A 14,793-nucleotide genomic window follows, 5' to 3' on the forward strand; every position below is an offset into this window, starting at 1 on the left:
TGCAGATATTAAGTTATCCAGGTGTGGTTGAATTGAAAACTCAACTGCTAATACTTGAGAATATTATTTGTATCCCCTGGTGTCGAATCAATAAATTTGGGTTGAATACTCTACCCTCGAAAACTGTTGCGATCCCCTATACTTGTGGGTTATCATTGAGCACCTCCACAAGCTACGACGCCACTGCTTTTGCAACAAGCAGTCTGATGATGGCTTGAAACATAATTCATTGGCAGCATCGGATTTGATTTACGACCCAAAAAGCAAAGGTGGACTAGGCATTATCAATTTAAAATTACAGAACCAAGGCCTCCATGTCAAGCAGTTACACAAATTTAATAACCGGATGGATATCCCCTGGGTGAATCTGATTTGGACCAAGTATTATGAGGACATTATCCCGCACGCGTCCGATACTTGTGGCTCCTTTTGGCGGCGTGGTACGTCTCCAACGTATCTACTTTTCTAAACATGTTTCCTCTTGTTTTGGAATATAATTTGCATGGTTTGAATGCCCAAACTAACGTTATTTTCAGCAGAACTACCTTGGTGTTGTTTTTTGTGCAGAAATAGAAGTTCTTGGAATTGGACGAAACGTGGCGGAGAATTGTTATTGAATATGTTAAAAATACTGGTGCAAACATCGACTCGAGGGGGAGGCACTAGCTTCCCACAAGGCAGGGGGCGCGCCTACCCCCAGGGCGGACCCCTAGTACCTTGTGTGGCCCACCAACCTCTTTATGACCTAATTCCAACTTCATATATTCCGTGTTCCCGAGAAAAAAATAAGAGAGAAAGTTTTCATGGCATTTTACGATATGGAGCCGCCACCACCTCGTGTTCTTCATCGGGAGGCCTGATCTGGAGTCCGTTTGGGGCTCCGGAGGGGGCAATTCGTCGTCGTCGTCATCAACAACCCTTCTTCATCGACAGCCTCACGATGCTCAGCACCGGGAGTGAGTAATTTCATCGTAGGCATACTGGAGGTAGATGAGATGGATGAGATTCATCAAGTAATCGTGTCAATTTGTTAAGACTTGATCCCTAGTATCCACTATGTTCTGAGATTAATGCTGCTATGACTTTGCTATGCTTAATGCTTGTCATTAGGGCCCGAGTGCCATGATTTCAGATCGGAACCTATTATGTTTTCACATATCTGAGTTCTTGATCCTATCTTTAAGTTATATGCACATGTTATTGTTCTGATCGTAGGCCACATGGTGACAAAAATTGGGATACTCTCCGGGGATGACTGCAATTTGAGGAGTTAATGTATTCACTATGTGTTAATACTTTGTTCCAATTCTCTATTAAAAGGAGCACCTTAATTACCCTTCGATTTGCATTAGGACCCGCTGCCACGGGTGGGTAGGACAAAATATGTTATACATGGGACGCGGCTTTTTTGCTCATAGATGCATATGCACCCATTGTCGAAAACACACATTTTGAAAAGTTGAAAAATTCGGAACAAAAATCCTGCGTGTATATCCGGACATTTTATGTCCGTTCACAAGGTTTCGGTGAAAAACGACGTTTTTTGTGGCTTGTGTAAAAAAGATAAAGAAATGCCTCGTGAATAGTTAGAATGGAGCATCAGAAATTGTCTTTTTTACACAAGCCACAAAAAATGTCGTTTTTCAGCGAAACCTTGTGAACGGACATAAAATGTCCGGATATACACGCAGCATTTTTGTTCCGAATTTTTTAACTTTTCGAAATGTGTATTTCGACAATGGGTGCATATGCACGTAGGAGCAAAAGGAAATATCCCTTATACATGTTCTTATTATAAGTATGTATGACTATATATAGAACACATGCCTACATATGATTGATGAATTGGATCTATTATAAGTATGTATTCACTAGGTTTTGACTGTCACATGATAAATGTCATACAAATATCCATCACTACTCCATGCCTACGCTTTGCTCATATTGTCGTTGCTAAGTTAGTACTACTGCTGCTATTCCACTTACTAAAAAACTGCTACTGTCATGTTAAAACTACTACTACTAATGTTACCGCTGCTATCAAAATTATCATATTACTGTGCTACTAATAATTCGATGCAGAGAAACAACTTCTCAGGTGTGGTTGAATTGACAATGCAGCTGCTAAGGCTTATAAATATTATTTGGCTTCGCTTGTGTCGAATCCATAAATTTGGGCGAAATACTACCCTCGAAGACTGCTACGATGCCTTATACTTATAGGTCATCACGGCGTGATATAATGCTCATGTTAGATGTTTACCGTGGTGTAACCAGAGTCAAACTGGGCAATGGTAGTACGTTGCTCTTTTGGAAGGATTTGTGGCTTGACCATACCCTCATGGACTCGCACCTGAAAGCTCTCTCATATGCTAGGGATGAAGATGTCTCTGTTCAAGCCCTTCTAAGATCAAGCACTATTGGCCAAGCTTTCCGTCTGCCTCTATTGACATAGGCTAGAGATGAGGCCAGATCAACTCAGCTTCTGACTGCTGGGGTGGATCCTAGTAGCGCCTTACTTGATGCATGGAAATGTGATTGGTGCAACAATAGTCTTGCTCTAGCAAGTTTTATTCTCATTGCTTCAAATATGTCCAGGCCGATGTAGACTTCTCCTGGATTTGGCGATCTAAATGCACTAACAAGTGGAAGGTTTTCGCCTGGGCTCTTCTGGCAGATCGCTTAAACACTAGAACCATGTTACGCAAACGTCACTATGTATTGACCGACAACACCTACAGCTACCTACTGTGTACAAACCCACCCGAGGAGACTATGGCTCATCTGTTCTTCAAATTCCCCTTCATGACAAACTATTGGAGCTCAATTGGTTTGACCTAGTCGAACTAGGATTGTAGACTTGTTGTGATGCATGATGGGAGATCTAGGTGGGGAAGGCCTCTCTTCGTGGAGATACTTATCATTGTTGCATGCACTATTAGGGAAAACCTTATACACAGAATCTTACTAATAGAGAGGGACAAAAACAAGCGCTACTACTACTTACCAGTAGCGTGTGGCAACCAAACGCGCTGCAGCTATGTTCATAGCAGTAGCGCGTCTCAGGGAAGAAGCGCTACAACTACAATTCCCCTACTGTTCTCGCCAGGCTACCAATAGTAGTAGCGGGGTTAAGAAAAGCGTGTTGCTGCAAAGGTTGTTGTAGTAGCGTGTTTCACGGAGAAAGCGCTACTGCTAATGAAAGAAAAATAAAATAAAAAACATATGGAAAAGTAAATGAAAATGAAAGAAATAGAAAAAGGGGAAGGAAAAAAGAAAATGTGAAGGAAAACAAATGAAAATAAAATAAAGGAGAAAGGCATAGCAGCAGCGTGCTTTCAGGACAGGCGCTATAGCTAACTTAGCAGTAGCGCGTTTTACCAGCCAGCGCTATAGCTAAGTTAGCTATAGCTAATGTAGCAATAGCGCCTTTCCTGGACCGCGCTACTGCTACTTTTGACTTAACCTCGCGGTTCTTTCTTCCCCACGGCCACTTCCCCCAAATCGAACTCATCTGTTATCGCCGCCGTCGTCGCCCTGCATTGCCGTCGGCCGCCGTGCGCTCTCCCGTCGCCCTCCGCATGCCCTCGATGCCGCCCCCGACTCCGACCTCGACGCCACCCCCGACCCCGACATCGATGCCGCCGTCTGCCGCGCGCCCGACCCCGACCTCGACGCCGCCTGCCCCTCCCTCGCCGCCGGCACCCGAGGTGAGCACGCCTCCTCCTCCCCCTCCCCTACCTCTGCCTAGCTAGGGTTCCTAGGGTTCATCAAATTTTAGAGTGCATCAAATTAGTTAGGGTTCATCAAATTAGATGCTAATTAGGGCATTAGTTCCTAGGTAGGTTCATCTAATTAGTTAGTAAGAACTAGGGCAGTAGTGTTTAATAGAATTAGTAAGAAAATTAATAGAACTAGTTGAACTAGTTTATTTTTAGTAAGAACTAGTTGAATTAATAGAACTAGTGTATTTTTAGTAAGAAAATTGATATAACTAGTTGACCTAGTTTATTTTTAGTAAGAACTAGTTTATTTTTATTTATAGTAAGTTTATTTTTAGTAAGAACTAGTTGAATTAATAGAACTAGTTGAACATGTCACATTTGTTGTTATTTTTTTAATTGAAGCAAGTATTCCCGCATCGACGTCGACGATGTCTATCCCGCATCCTCGTCGTCGAATCGGCGGAGGACACCTGCTTGATCAGAGGGGCCATGTCCGGGACTGGGCTCCGCCGGGCTGGTACTGGGAGGTGCTACCTACCGGGAGGCGCAGCTTGGTGAGGAGCCAGCCCGTCGTTGACCCGAACCTTCTTTGGTGGCGGTTGCGTGGGCCATTGATGGTGCAGAGTCTTGAGGACCCCGCGGAGGTTGTACGTCACCGTGTCAGCGAGGAGGACGAGCACGTCCGTCGCTACTGAAGGAAATATGCCCTAGAGGCAATAATAAAGTTATTATTTATTTCCTTATATCATGATAAATGTTTATTATTCATGCTAGAATTGTATTAACCGGAAACATAATACATGTGTGAATACATAGACAAATAGAGTGTCACTAGTATGCCTCTACTTGACTAGCTCGTTGATCAAAGATGGTTAAGTTTCCTAGCCATTGACATGGGTTGTCATTTGATTAACGGGATCACATCATTAGGAGAATGATGTGATTGACTTGACCCATTCCGCTAGCTTAGCACTCGATCGTTTAGTATGTTGCTATTGCTTTCTTCATGACTTATACATGTTCCTATGACTATGAGATTATGCAACTCCCGTTTACCGGAGGAACACTTTGTGTGCTACCAAACGTCACAACGTAACTGGGTGATTATAAAGGTGCTCTACAGGTGTCTCCAAAGGTACATGTTGGGTTGGCGTATCTCAAGATTAGGATTTGTCACTCCGATTGTCGGAGAGGTATCTCTGGGCCCTCTCGGTAATGCACATCACTTAAGCCTTGCAAGCATTGCAACTAATGAGTTTGTTGCGGGATGATGTATTATGGAACGAGTAAAGATACTTGCCGGTAACGAGATTGAACTAGGTATTGAGATACCGACGATCGAATCTCGGGCAAGTAACATACCGATGACAAAGGGAACAACGTATGTTGTTATGCGGTCTGACCGATAAAGATCTTCGTAGAATATGTAGGAGCCAATATGGGCATCCAGGTCCCGCTATTGGTTATTGACAAGAGAGGTGTCTCGGTCATGTCTACATAGTTCTCGAACCCGTAGGGTCCGCACGCTTAACATTCGTTGACGATATAGGACTATGAGTTATGTATGTTGGTGACCGAATGTTGTTCGGAGTTTTGGATGAGATCACGGATATGACGAGGAACTCCGGAATGGTCCAGAAGTAAAGATTGATATGTGGATAGTAGTGTTTGATCTCCGGAAAGGTTCCGGAATCCATCGGAAGGGGTTCCGGATGATTCCTGAAATGTTTGGGCACGAGACCACTTTATCTGGGCCAAAGGGGAAAGCCCACGAGGTTTTTGGAAAGCGCAAAAGGAAGTTTTGCGGAGTCCAGGGGCCAGACGCCAAGGTCCCTGGCGTCTGGGTCCAGACGCCGGGAACCCTGGCGTCTGGCCCTGGAGTCCGAGAAGGACTCTTGCCTTTCGTGTGAAACCGGCTTTGTGGAGGATTTTACTCCAAGTTTCGACCCCAAGGCTCAACATATAAATAGAGGGGTAGGGCTAGCACCCAAGACACATCAAGAAACACCAAGCTGTGTGTCGGCAACCCCGTCTCCTCTAGTTTATCCTCCGTCATAGTTTTCGTAGTGCTTAGGCGAAGCCCTGCGAAGATTGTTCTTCACCAACACCGTCACCACGCCGTCGTGCTGCCGGAAATCACCTACTACTTCGCCCCTCTTGCTGGATCGAGAAGGCGAGGACGTCACCGAGCCGAACGTGTGCAGAACTTGGAGGTGCCGTGTGTTCGGTACTTGGATCGGTCGGATCGTGAAGACGTACGACTACATCAACCGCGTTGATATAACGCTTCCGCTTACGGTCTACGAGGGTACGTAGACAACACTCTCCCCTCTCGTTGCTATGCATCACCATGATCTTGCGTGTGCGTAGGAATTTTTTTGAAATTACTACGTTCCCCAACAGCTACATGGTTGCGTTGGACGGCAGGTTCTCCAACACCTGGCAGGTTCTTCAGGGATCTCACTAGAGCTATGATCCTGTGATGGTTCCTTATCTTTGGGTGTCCATCGCCCGCGCCGATACCCGTCGTTCGCTAGGGTTTTAGTTGTATTAGTGATGTTATATGTATGATACTATTGGAGATGTATTAGTGATAATATTCGACGATGTACGGACGCAAGAGATTAATTTAGTTTTGCTTATTGAATGCATGCTAATTTAAATACTTATTTATTTTACTATTTGGTTTTTCTTATTGAATGCTCAAATTGGAGAAGTACTCCTATTTTGAATGTTCAAATTGGACCCCACTATGCAAGGCGTATGCATTTGATTAGTTGATAGCTTATAGGGTTTTGGTTTTTGCAGAAATCAAGGAGCCCCTCCATCGTCCCCGCCATCGTCCCCGTCACCGACCCCCTCCGACCTCGAGGTGAGACCAGCCAAATCTCCAAGTCAATATGAGTCCTATAAGATATTTTGAAACGTTTTTGTTCATATTTTCAACCATTGAAATGCAATGACCATCAAGTTTGAATGCTCATATGATGTAGATAAAAACATGTATATCTTGTGTTGCTCAAATAGGATATGTGCTTGCCCAAGTGGTCGGTCATGTTTGCAGGTTACACCTTCGAGTGGCCTATGTTTTGCCGGAGTGTTGATTAATTTCCGTTCCAGCAAATTTCAGGCGCTCGATATGTCCTTTTTTAGCAATGGTCATGCCGGATTTTTCCGTGAATTTTGGCATGACTTGTGCTACAATATGTACGAAATATCGAGTGGCCTGGATTTTCTAGAAAGATAATTAAACGACATTTTGGGTTGACTTTAAGTCTGTCGAGGCTTCACCATATATGAGAGGACGAAGAATCCCGACTGTTGTCGTGGGGGTCGCTTCTCCTTCGTTCCCGTGTGCTAGACATTTTGGTGTAATGCACTCGGGGACAAAAGGAGGAGCGATCATCACCAACGGTCGAATGTATACACCACGCGAGCTGAGAGTTTTCAAGAAAAAGACTTGGCAGACCGATAGTCAACCGGTGATGAATAATAATGATCTAATTTAGTTTTTGTAGTACATATATTGAATTGTACAAGTTTAATCTTTGAATTATGGACCTAGGAAATGTCGTTATCGGACGACGAAAGTCTCCCGGGGGAGTGCGACTGGTGCAACGACGACCGGGGTCTGTGCGACAGGCCTCACCTGGACGAAGGGCGGCGCTTCAGCATTAAGCTCCAGGAGACCTTCAATGTTGAAACGGTACGCAACGACGACAAGTATTTTTTTTCGTAATTAAGCACGACTTCAACTATTTCAACGTGTAATTTTTATCTTTTACAATTCGAGTAGCTTATCCCATGCCATGCAAGATGCTATGTCTTGGAGAGGATGGATTTTGAAGACCATGAAAGTTTTGAAACAAAGAAAATTCACCTAAGGACCCATCATGGTATGGATTTTGAAGTAAATCTGTACAATTTTGAAAGCGTAACCCATTTTGGTTGCACAAATTGGGAAGCACTTTGCAAGATGTATGGTTTTTATGAGGGTATGCTTGTCACCATGGATCTTGGTGATCCTGACATCGACCAAGACAATATGGACATTTGGGTCCTTGTTGATACGCTTCCAATTCTAGCGCTATGTGAGTTTCTCAAACATAGTTATTAACTAATTTATATTATTTATTTCAAAATAGTTGACAGCTTATTTCCATTGACAGCTTATTTTTATTCTTCAAATAATGTGCGAAGATGGTAGAAAGAACCTACTACACCGATGGCTCTGAATTAACTTATCGGGAGAAAAATCATCTGGTCGCATTTTGTACTGATCTTGAATTACAATATCTATTATCAAACTCCTCCACATTAAGGTCAATACGTGCCACTAGTGCACGTGTTGAACTACGGTAACATCCATGGAGATGCCATGGTAAGATTTTTTACTATTACGACATCCGTGCATCTTTTGCATAAATTCTTCTAAAACTAAACTACATTGCTAACTACGAAGTTATTACTATGTTTTTCAACAGAAAATCCCCAAGGATTGTGTGGCTCATCTGATGTATCAGAATGGTCGCCTTGATGTTTTGAACATACAGGCAGGTCATCCTACGAATCACACATGTCCATATCGGATTTCTAAAACCGATGAAGACATGATAATCAAAGAATGGAAAAAAGTATGGTCAGTCGTAGGGAGGTTCTTGGAAGCAACATTGTGCGAAAGGCAAGAATTGGACACAGGATAATCTCCATTCTCCATAATGGAGAGTCAGGGGCTATCTTGTTTTATGCTATTTTACCTAAGAGAAGGTAGTATGTCCTATGAGAGAGAAGTAGGTCCTAGGTACAATGTTTATTATGTGGTACAATGTGTTAGAGTTGATGATGATGATGATGATGATGAGTTGTGATTATGACTAGTGACCAACTTGCTATGTGATGTCTCATTGATGAAAACGATGATCATGAGGAGGTGTTATATGACAATGATGTATTATGATGATAAGTTGTTAATGATATGATGATGATGATATTTATTATATTATTGGGTGAAAGAACCGCAGATTAGTTTCAGATGGATGGCAAGTGGATGTCCATCCACTTGAAACTAGTACATGGTTCTTTCACCCAGTGATGTAATAACTCATTATGATGTAAAAACAATCTTTAAATTGCTGCTGTATGAAAACTTATATAAAGGTGTATGAATACAACATGAAATAAAAAAGAAATATAATACGAAATAATAGTAGTAGCGCCCTTTCCATGAAGCGGTACTACTAAGTGGATATAGCAGTAGCGTGTGTTAACCCACGCTACTGCTAACCTTTAGCTGTAGCGCCTTACTAGTAGCGCTGCCTCCCGCGCTACTGGTAGGCCTAAAACCCGCGCTACTGCTAGGCTTTTCCCTAGTAGTGATGGGGGGTTTGGAAGGAAAGAAACAACCTGCACTTTAGAGGGGTTGCACCATCACTTGAATCATGGATTCACATGTTGAAAAAAGATCTTTCTATGATGGTGCACAAAACCAAGGATAGTCTCCATCCTTTTATTCACTCCTTTGTAGCCTCCCTTTAGTTATTGTCCCTTCTTCAGACTTGTAAATCCAGTGTTGTATTGCTCTGCTACTTACCCTCCCCCCTCTCTGCTTTGTACATATGTAACCTTGACTGACTGACTACTAATATAAAGTGAATGGCAGCCTCTCCCACTTTCATAAGTGCTAAAAAAACAAATAACCATCAGAAAAAGAAGCAACAGTCCATATGACATGAGAAGGGGAGTGATCCCTCTCAAACCTGCAAAACTCAACATTCTGGAATTTCAAGGAGATAACACTGAACATTGGATTCAGACAATTGAGTAGTACTTTGACACTGTCCAAACACCACTAGAAAAGAGAACTGATTTTTTTTGTATCTTACCTAAAGGGAACAACAGTTCAATGGTGGTGCGGGACTGGGTTTCATGCTCAAACACTACCCTAGCACAAATTCTGCAGACACCAGGACATAGATTTTCTGAAAGTTCTATATGTGATAATGTCAAACATTTTCATGCTTTGCTGCAACAGGGAACTATGGGCAGTATATTGAGAAATTTGAAAGAGCTTTGAATTTAATGAGAAGAGACAATCCAAGCCTACCAAATGATCCCTACACCAACAACTTCATTGTAGGCTTGTCTGACTACATACAAGCACACCTATAGTGTAACAAACCTAAATACCTCCAAGATGTTGTATGGATGGCTAGAAGACTAGAGCAGACAACCAATATTAAAATGCCTGTTTTTATTCCAATGTCTGTGAGGAGGCAATTCAACTTTGGCGTACCAAAGCCTCCAGTGACCTTGCCACCTAATCAATCTCTAATACAACAAGCCGGGCAGAAATGATATATTTCAAATGCAAGGAACCATGGGTTCCAGGACATAGAAAAAATTGTAATCAATTAAAATAACCAAGTGCATGCCTTGCCATCCAAACACTGAACCAACTGAAATCATTTACATAATTGAAAGTGAAGAAAACCTGGCTGAATTTCGAGCCCACTAGGGAGAAGAGGAATGCATTCAGTCATGGCTATTGGTGCAACTAAGAACACATTTACAGTCAATATTCAGTTAGCACCTACCCTAAAAACATTCAGTTAGGACCAGTGCAAGACACTACACTTAGTGATAGTGGCATCACATCCACTTTCATGTCTCCTGGGCTTGCTAATCTCGTTTCTGGTTACTCCAACAGTGAAAGTGAAAGTACTAGTCGCAAATAGGGGGACATTATGGACATAATTTGCTTGCAAATCATGCTCATACAAAATTCAAGGGATTTTTTACAAATGACTTCAGAGTGATTTACCTGACAACTTCTACGAAACCTTCTCAAATTTTTACCACAATATTGATGCCATATGAGGGTCTCATGGCAAATTTCATGTTGTTCAAACTTTGTTTACCTTTTGAACAATTAAAATAACAATGACCTCCATGTTTGGGGTCGACTCTTTGCACCGTGAAGTGTGGAATTCCTTTACTTTCCTTGAATAAGTCCTAATCATAGACTAAAGACCAGAAATAGATTTTTTTACCCAATTTTGCAAAAACAACCATGCACTTGTAGTTCAAATTTGACTGTTTGCACTAAATGCCTAGAAATGCAGTTAATGACTTCAATATAACAAACAGACCCTAAAAATGCAAAAATTTACATGTGTCATGTAATGGTGTATATTGAGCGTAGAAAAAAAATTCAAGGTCAACCGATGAAGCAACCGACACTTTGCCTTCAAATCTGGCATGTTCCCTCCTGAAAACCTATTCTTCCTTCGAGATGGTCCGGTTTCTAAGCAGTGTAAGTGAATTTTTTTGTGAAACCTTCTCAATTTTTTGCCACATCATATTGATGCCATATGAGCGCAACATGCCAAGTTTCATGTATTTCAGTCTTTATTTGAATTCTTTGGAATTTAAATAACATTAACTTCCATGTTGGGAGTCAAGTCTTGCCCCCCCTAGGTGTGAATTCCCTTTTCTTTTCTTGGATAAGACCTAGAAATAGAATAAAGACCAAAAATATGATTTTAACCCATTCTTTCAAAACAAATCATGCACTTGCAGTACGAATTTACTTATATGTACTATGACTAACAATGCAGTTAATGACTTAAATATAGCAATGGGCCCAAAAATCACAAATTTTGACATGTGTAATATGTCATGGTTTATCTTGAGTCTAGAAAGAGTTTCAAGCTCAACCGATGAAGTAACCGCAACTTTGCCTTCAAATTTGACCGATTCCCTCTAGAAACCTAGATACTTCCTCGAAGATTGGTCGGCCTCTAAACAGTGTACGTGATGACTTGTGAAATCTTCTAAAAATTTACCAGAAAACATTAATTCATATGAGGGTACCATGCTAAGTTTCATGTTTTTCATACTTCATTTGCATTTTTTTCAAATTAAAATAGCAATAACATCTACTTTGTGTTGAGTCTTGGGACACCGAGGTGTGGAATTCATTTCGATTAGGAATGACTGGAATCAGGACCCGGGGATATAACGTGGGGCCTGATCTTAGGGCATGACGATGGTCTGACTTTGTCTGCAATCAACAACTTGACTTGTGCACCCCCCAAATGATTAGCGGATGCTCGGTGATCACCGCCAATATGTGATTTTATATATAGTCGTATGTACGCGCGTAAACCGGGCGGTGCCTGTATTCCTCCATGATTCTCTCCGTAGCCATGTGAGCTTGTAGCCCAGAACACGCCATACGCGTAGTCGTCTCGTCGGATGCAACTGCAACTTGCGCCGGCTCGTCGTTCTCACCTCATTTTGCCTGTTGGCCTGCCTATAAATTCTCGAGTCTCCAGCGATCGAGTACATATCCTACGAGTCCAGTAAGAAGGTTCATAGACAACCAATATGGCCGGCGCCTCCACCAACGCCATTGCCCTTGTGCTTGTGGCACTCCTCTCTGTGCTCGTCACGTCCGTCCGTTCTGCGGCCAACTACGACACCTCCGCCGCTAGATCCTACAACTCCGGCTGGCTCCCCGCCAAGGCCACCTGGTACGGTGCGCCCACCGGCGCCGGCCCCAACGACAACGGTACGCCCATATATACACATTTGCATGCATCACGTACCTCGTGCTAATGCTGTTCTCCTCCATTTGGATTTGCAGGCGGTGCTTGTGGCTTCAAGAACGTGAACCAGTACCCCTTCTCCTCCATGACGTCCTGCGGCAACGAGCCTCTGTTCGACGCCGGCGCAGGCTGCGGCAGCTGCTACGAGGTACGTACGTAATACTGCATTAATTAATCCCACACCAGACAGTGTCGGTTAAATTAGTTGGTCAAACTCAAACCTATCATGTGCCTGCAAAGTATGGATCCATCAGGGCGTTGACCTTTAATTTGGTTTGCTCGGCCGGTGTTTCATTCAGATCCGATGCGTCGCTGCCAACAACCCATCGTGCTCCGGCCAACCGAGGAGGGTGGTCATCACCGACATGAACTACTACCCTGTGGCTAGGTACCACTTCGACCTCAGCGGCACAGCGTTCGGGGCCATGGCCAAGAATGGCCTCAATGACAAGCTCCGCCACGCCGGCATCATCGACATGCAGTTCAGGAGGGTGCGCTGCAACTTCCCGGGCATGAAGGTCACCTTCCACGTCCAGCGTGGATCCAACCCCAACTACCTCGCGGTGCTCGTGGAGTACGCCAACGTCGACGGCACCGTGGTCCGCATGGAGCTCATGCAGACCAGGAACGGGCGCCCGACGGGGTCCTGGGAGCCAATGCGCCGCTCCTGGGGATCCATCTGGCGGATGGACACCAGCCGCCCGCTGCAGGGGCCCTTCTCCATGCGCATCACCAGCGACTCCGGGAAGACGCTTGTGGCCAACAATGTCATCCCGGCCTACTGGCGGCCGGACAAAGCCTACTGGTCCAACGTCCAGTTCTACTGATTGGCTTACTAATTACGTACTTCTCTGATCGCTGCCGAGTTGGTGCTCCCAGAGTTCTCACCAAACGGTACCTATTGTTTGATAAGGCCGGCCTTGTAAGTTGTAATGCAATTATGCAAATGCATAGGTCTTCAGAGAGGTATTTCCGTATTTGCAAAAAAAGGAACTGGTATTTTTTCAAGTACCGGTGCTTAAACTTATCATCGATGTTTCTTTTAGTGTGTGAACTTGAAAAATATGTTGAACTTATCATCGGAGCCTAAACTTAATTACCACTCTTGTTCAAGTTCAAATCACGTTCGGATATGTCTGTGTTACTAACTAGGCATGGCAGCTTGGCGTGGGGCCCACTTTCAGTTCCAGGATAGGCCGACTTGCAAAGTATACAGTTCAAACCAACAATCACATGGGTTTCAAAATCCTGAACTGCACGACTGGTGCTACCGCTTCACCCAATTATGTTTGCTATCCTGAATGCATAGATACACTTTTTTTTTGGGTTGAAGCTAGATTTTATTGCTCAAAATCCGCATGTAGCGGGATACAAAACGGACCATGGGGTTGGATCAACCACGAGTGTCTCCCCTGATCCAAAGAATGAGAAAAACAAGGTAGTCCACTAGTTTCATAATTTGCTGCTCTTCCTTCAAAAATAAACTTGCAATTGACGCCCACTACTCTCTCTCTCTCTCTCTCTCTCTCTCTCTCTCTCTCTCTCTCTCTAGTTTCGCTGATTATAGGTCCATAAGCTCCATGCGTGCCTTTTATGATATCATTGACCACTTGTTTTGCATCCGAAGCAACAACAAAGTCTCTTAGATGAAGATCCTCCGCTAATTACAATGTCTCTCGACAAGCTATCGCTTCCAATGTGGGCACATTAGTAACGCCATGAATAACTATCGATGAACTGCCAAGAAGTTGTCGTTTGAATCACGACACACCGCCGCCGCAGAACTGCCAAGCCTTGATCTTGGCTCTCCCGCATCCACGTGTATCTTAGCGTATCCAGCCGGTAGTGCTTTGGGTCTGGCTCAAGCTGAGCTAGCACCTGGTCTTGTCTCCACATTTTTCTTCGGCAGTGAATCAATATCAACGATAAATCTTTGGATAAACTCATTTGTGGCAGCCAGACTTTGGAAAATCGCATCATGAGTAGCACTACGGCGCGCCCACCATATTGCCCATAATGTGACTGCCAATCTGACAAAACCTGCAAGTGATAATGAGTCGAGCATGGCGAACAGCCACTGTTTTGCGTTTGGCTCTGTCGTCTTGCACAAATGTTTAACGAGTTCTCCATCTACCAAGGCCCAAACACACCTGGCCATAGAGCATTCAAGGAGGGAGTGTCGCAGGAATCATGTGCTCCACATAGAGTGCACTGTTTTGTTGTCGACATATTACGCTGAGCCCTAATATCCTCCATGGGCAAGGCGCCACAAAAACATCTGCACCTTACCAGAAACTTCCCTGTTGTTACTGGATGATCCAGCCGTGCCATCCAACCACTCTTCCCTCCCTCTTTTCGTTGCCATCATCATACGATAAGCTGATCTTTTCGTTGGGCATAGATACGCTTTATGAACCCTAAGCTCATCCTGGAGTTAAATGGGTTGCCGTCAATGTGCC

The 14,793-nt window shown here is 43.7% G+C and overlaps 1 protein-coding gene across 1 annotated transcript; it reads left to right on the forward strand.

Moving 5' to 3' along the window:
• The first annotated feature begins 11,957 nt into the window (after nucleotides 1-11,957).
• Nucleotides 11,958-13,379, forward strand: LOC109760386 (expansin-B2). Its single transcript, XM_020319217.4, has 3 exons — nucleotides 11,958-12,297; nucleotides 12,373-12,482; nucleotides 12,634-13,379. The coding sequence occupies exons 1-3, from the start codon at nucleotides 12,114-12,116 to the stop codon at nucleotides 13,159-13,161; spliced, it is 822 nt and encodes a 273-aa protein (XP_020174806.1). The 5' UTR covers nucleotides 11,958-12,113; the 3' UTR covers nucleotides 13,162-13,379.
• Nucleotides 13,380-14,793: the final 1,414 nt, after the last annotated feature.

This window comes from Aegilops tauschii, chromosome 6 (genome assembly GCF_002575655.3).
Source record: "Aegilops tauschii subsp. strangulata cultivar AL8/78 chromosome 6, Aet v6.0, whole genome shotgun sequence".
Lineage (NCBI taxonomy): Eukaryota > Viridiplantae > Streptophyta > Magnoliopsida > Poales > Poaceae > Aegilops > Aegilops tauschii.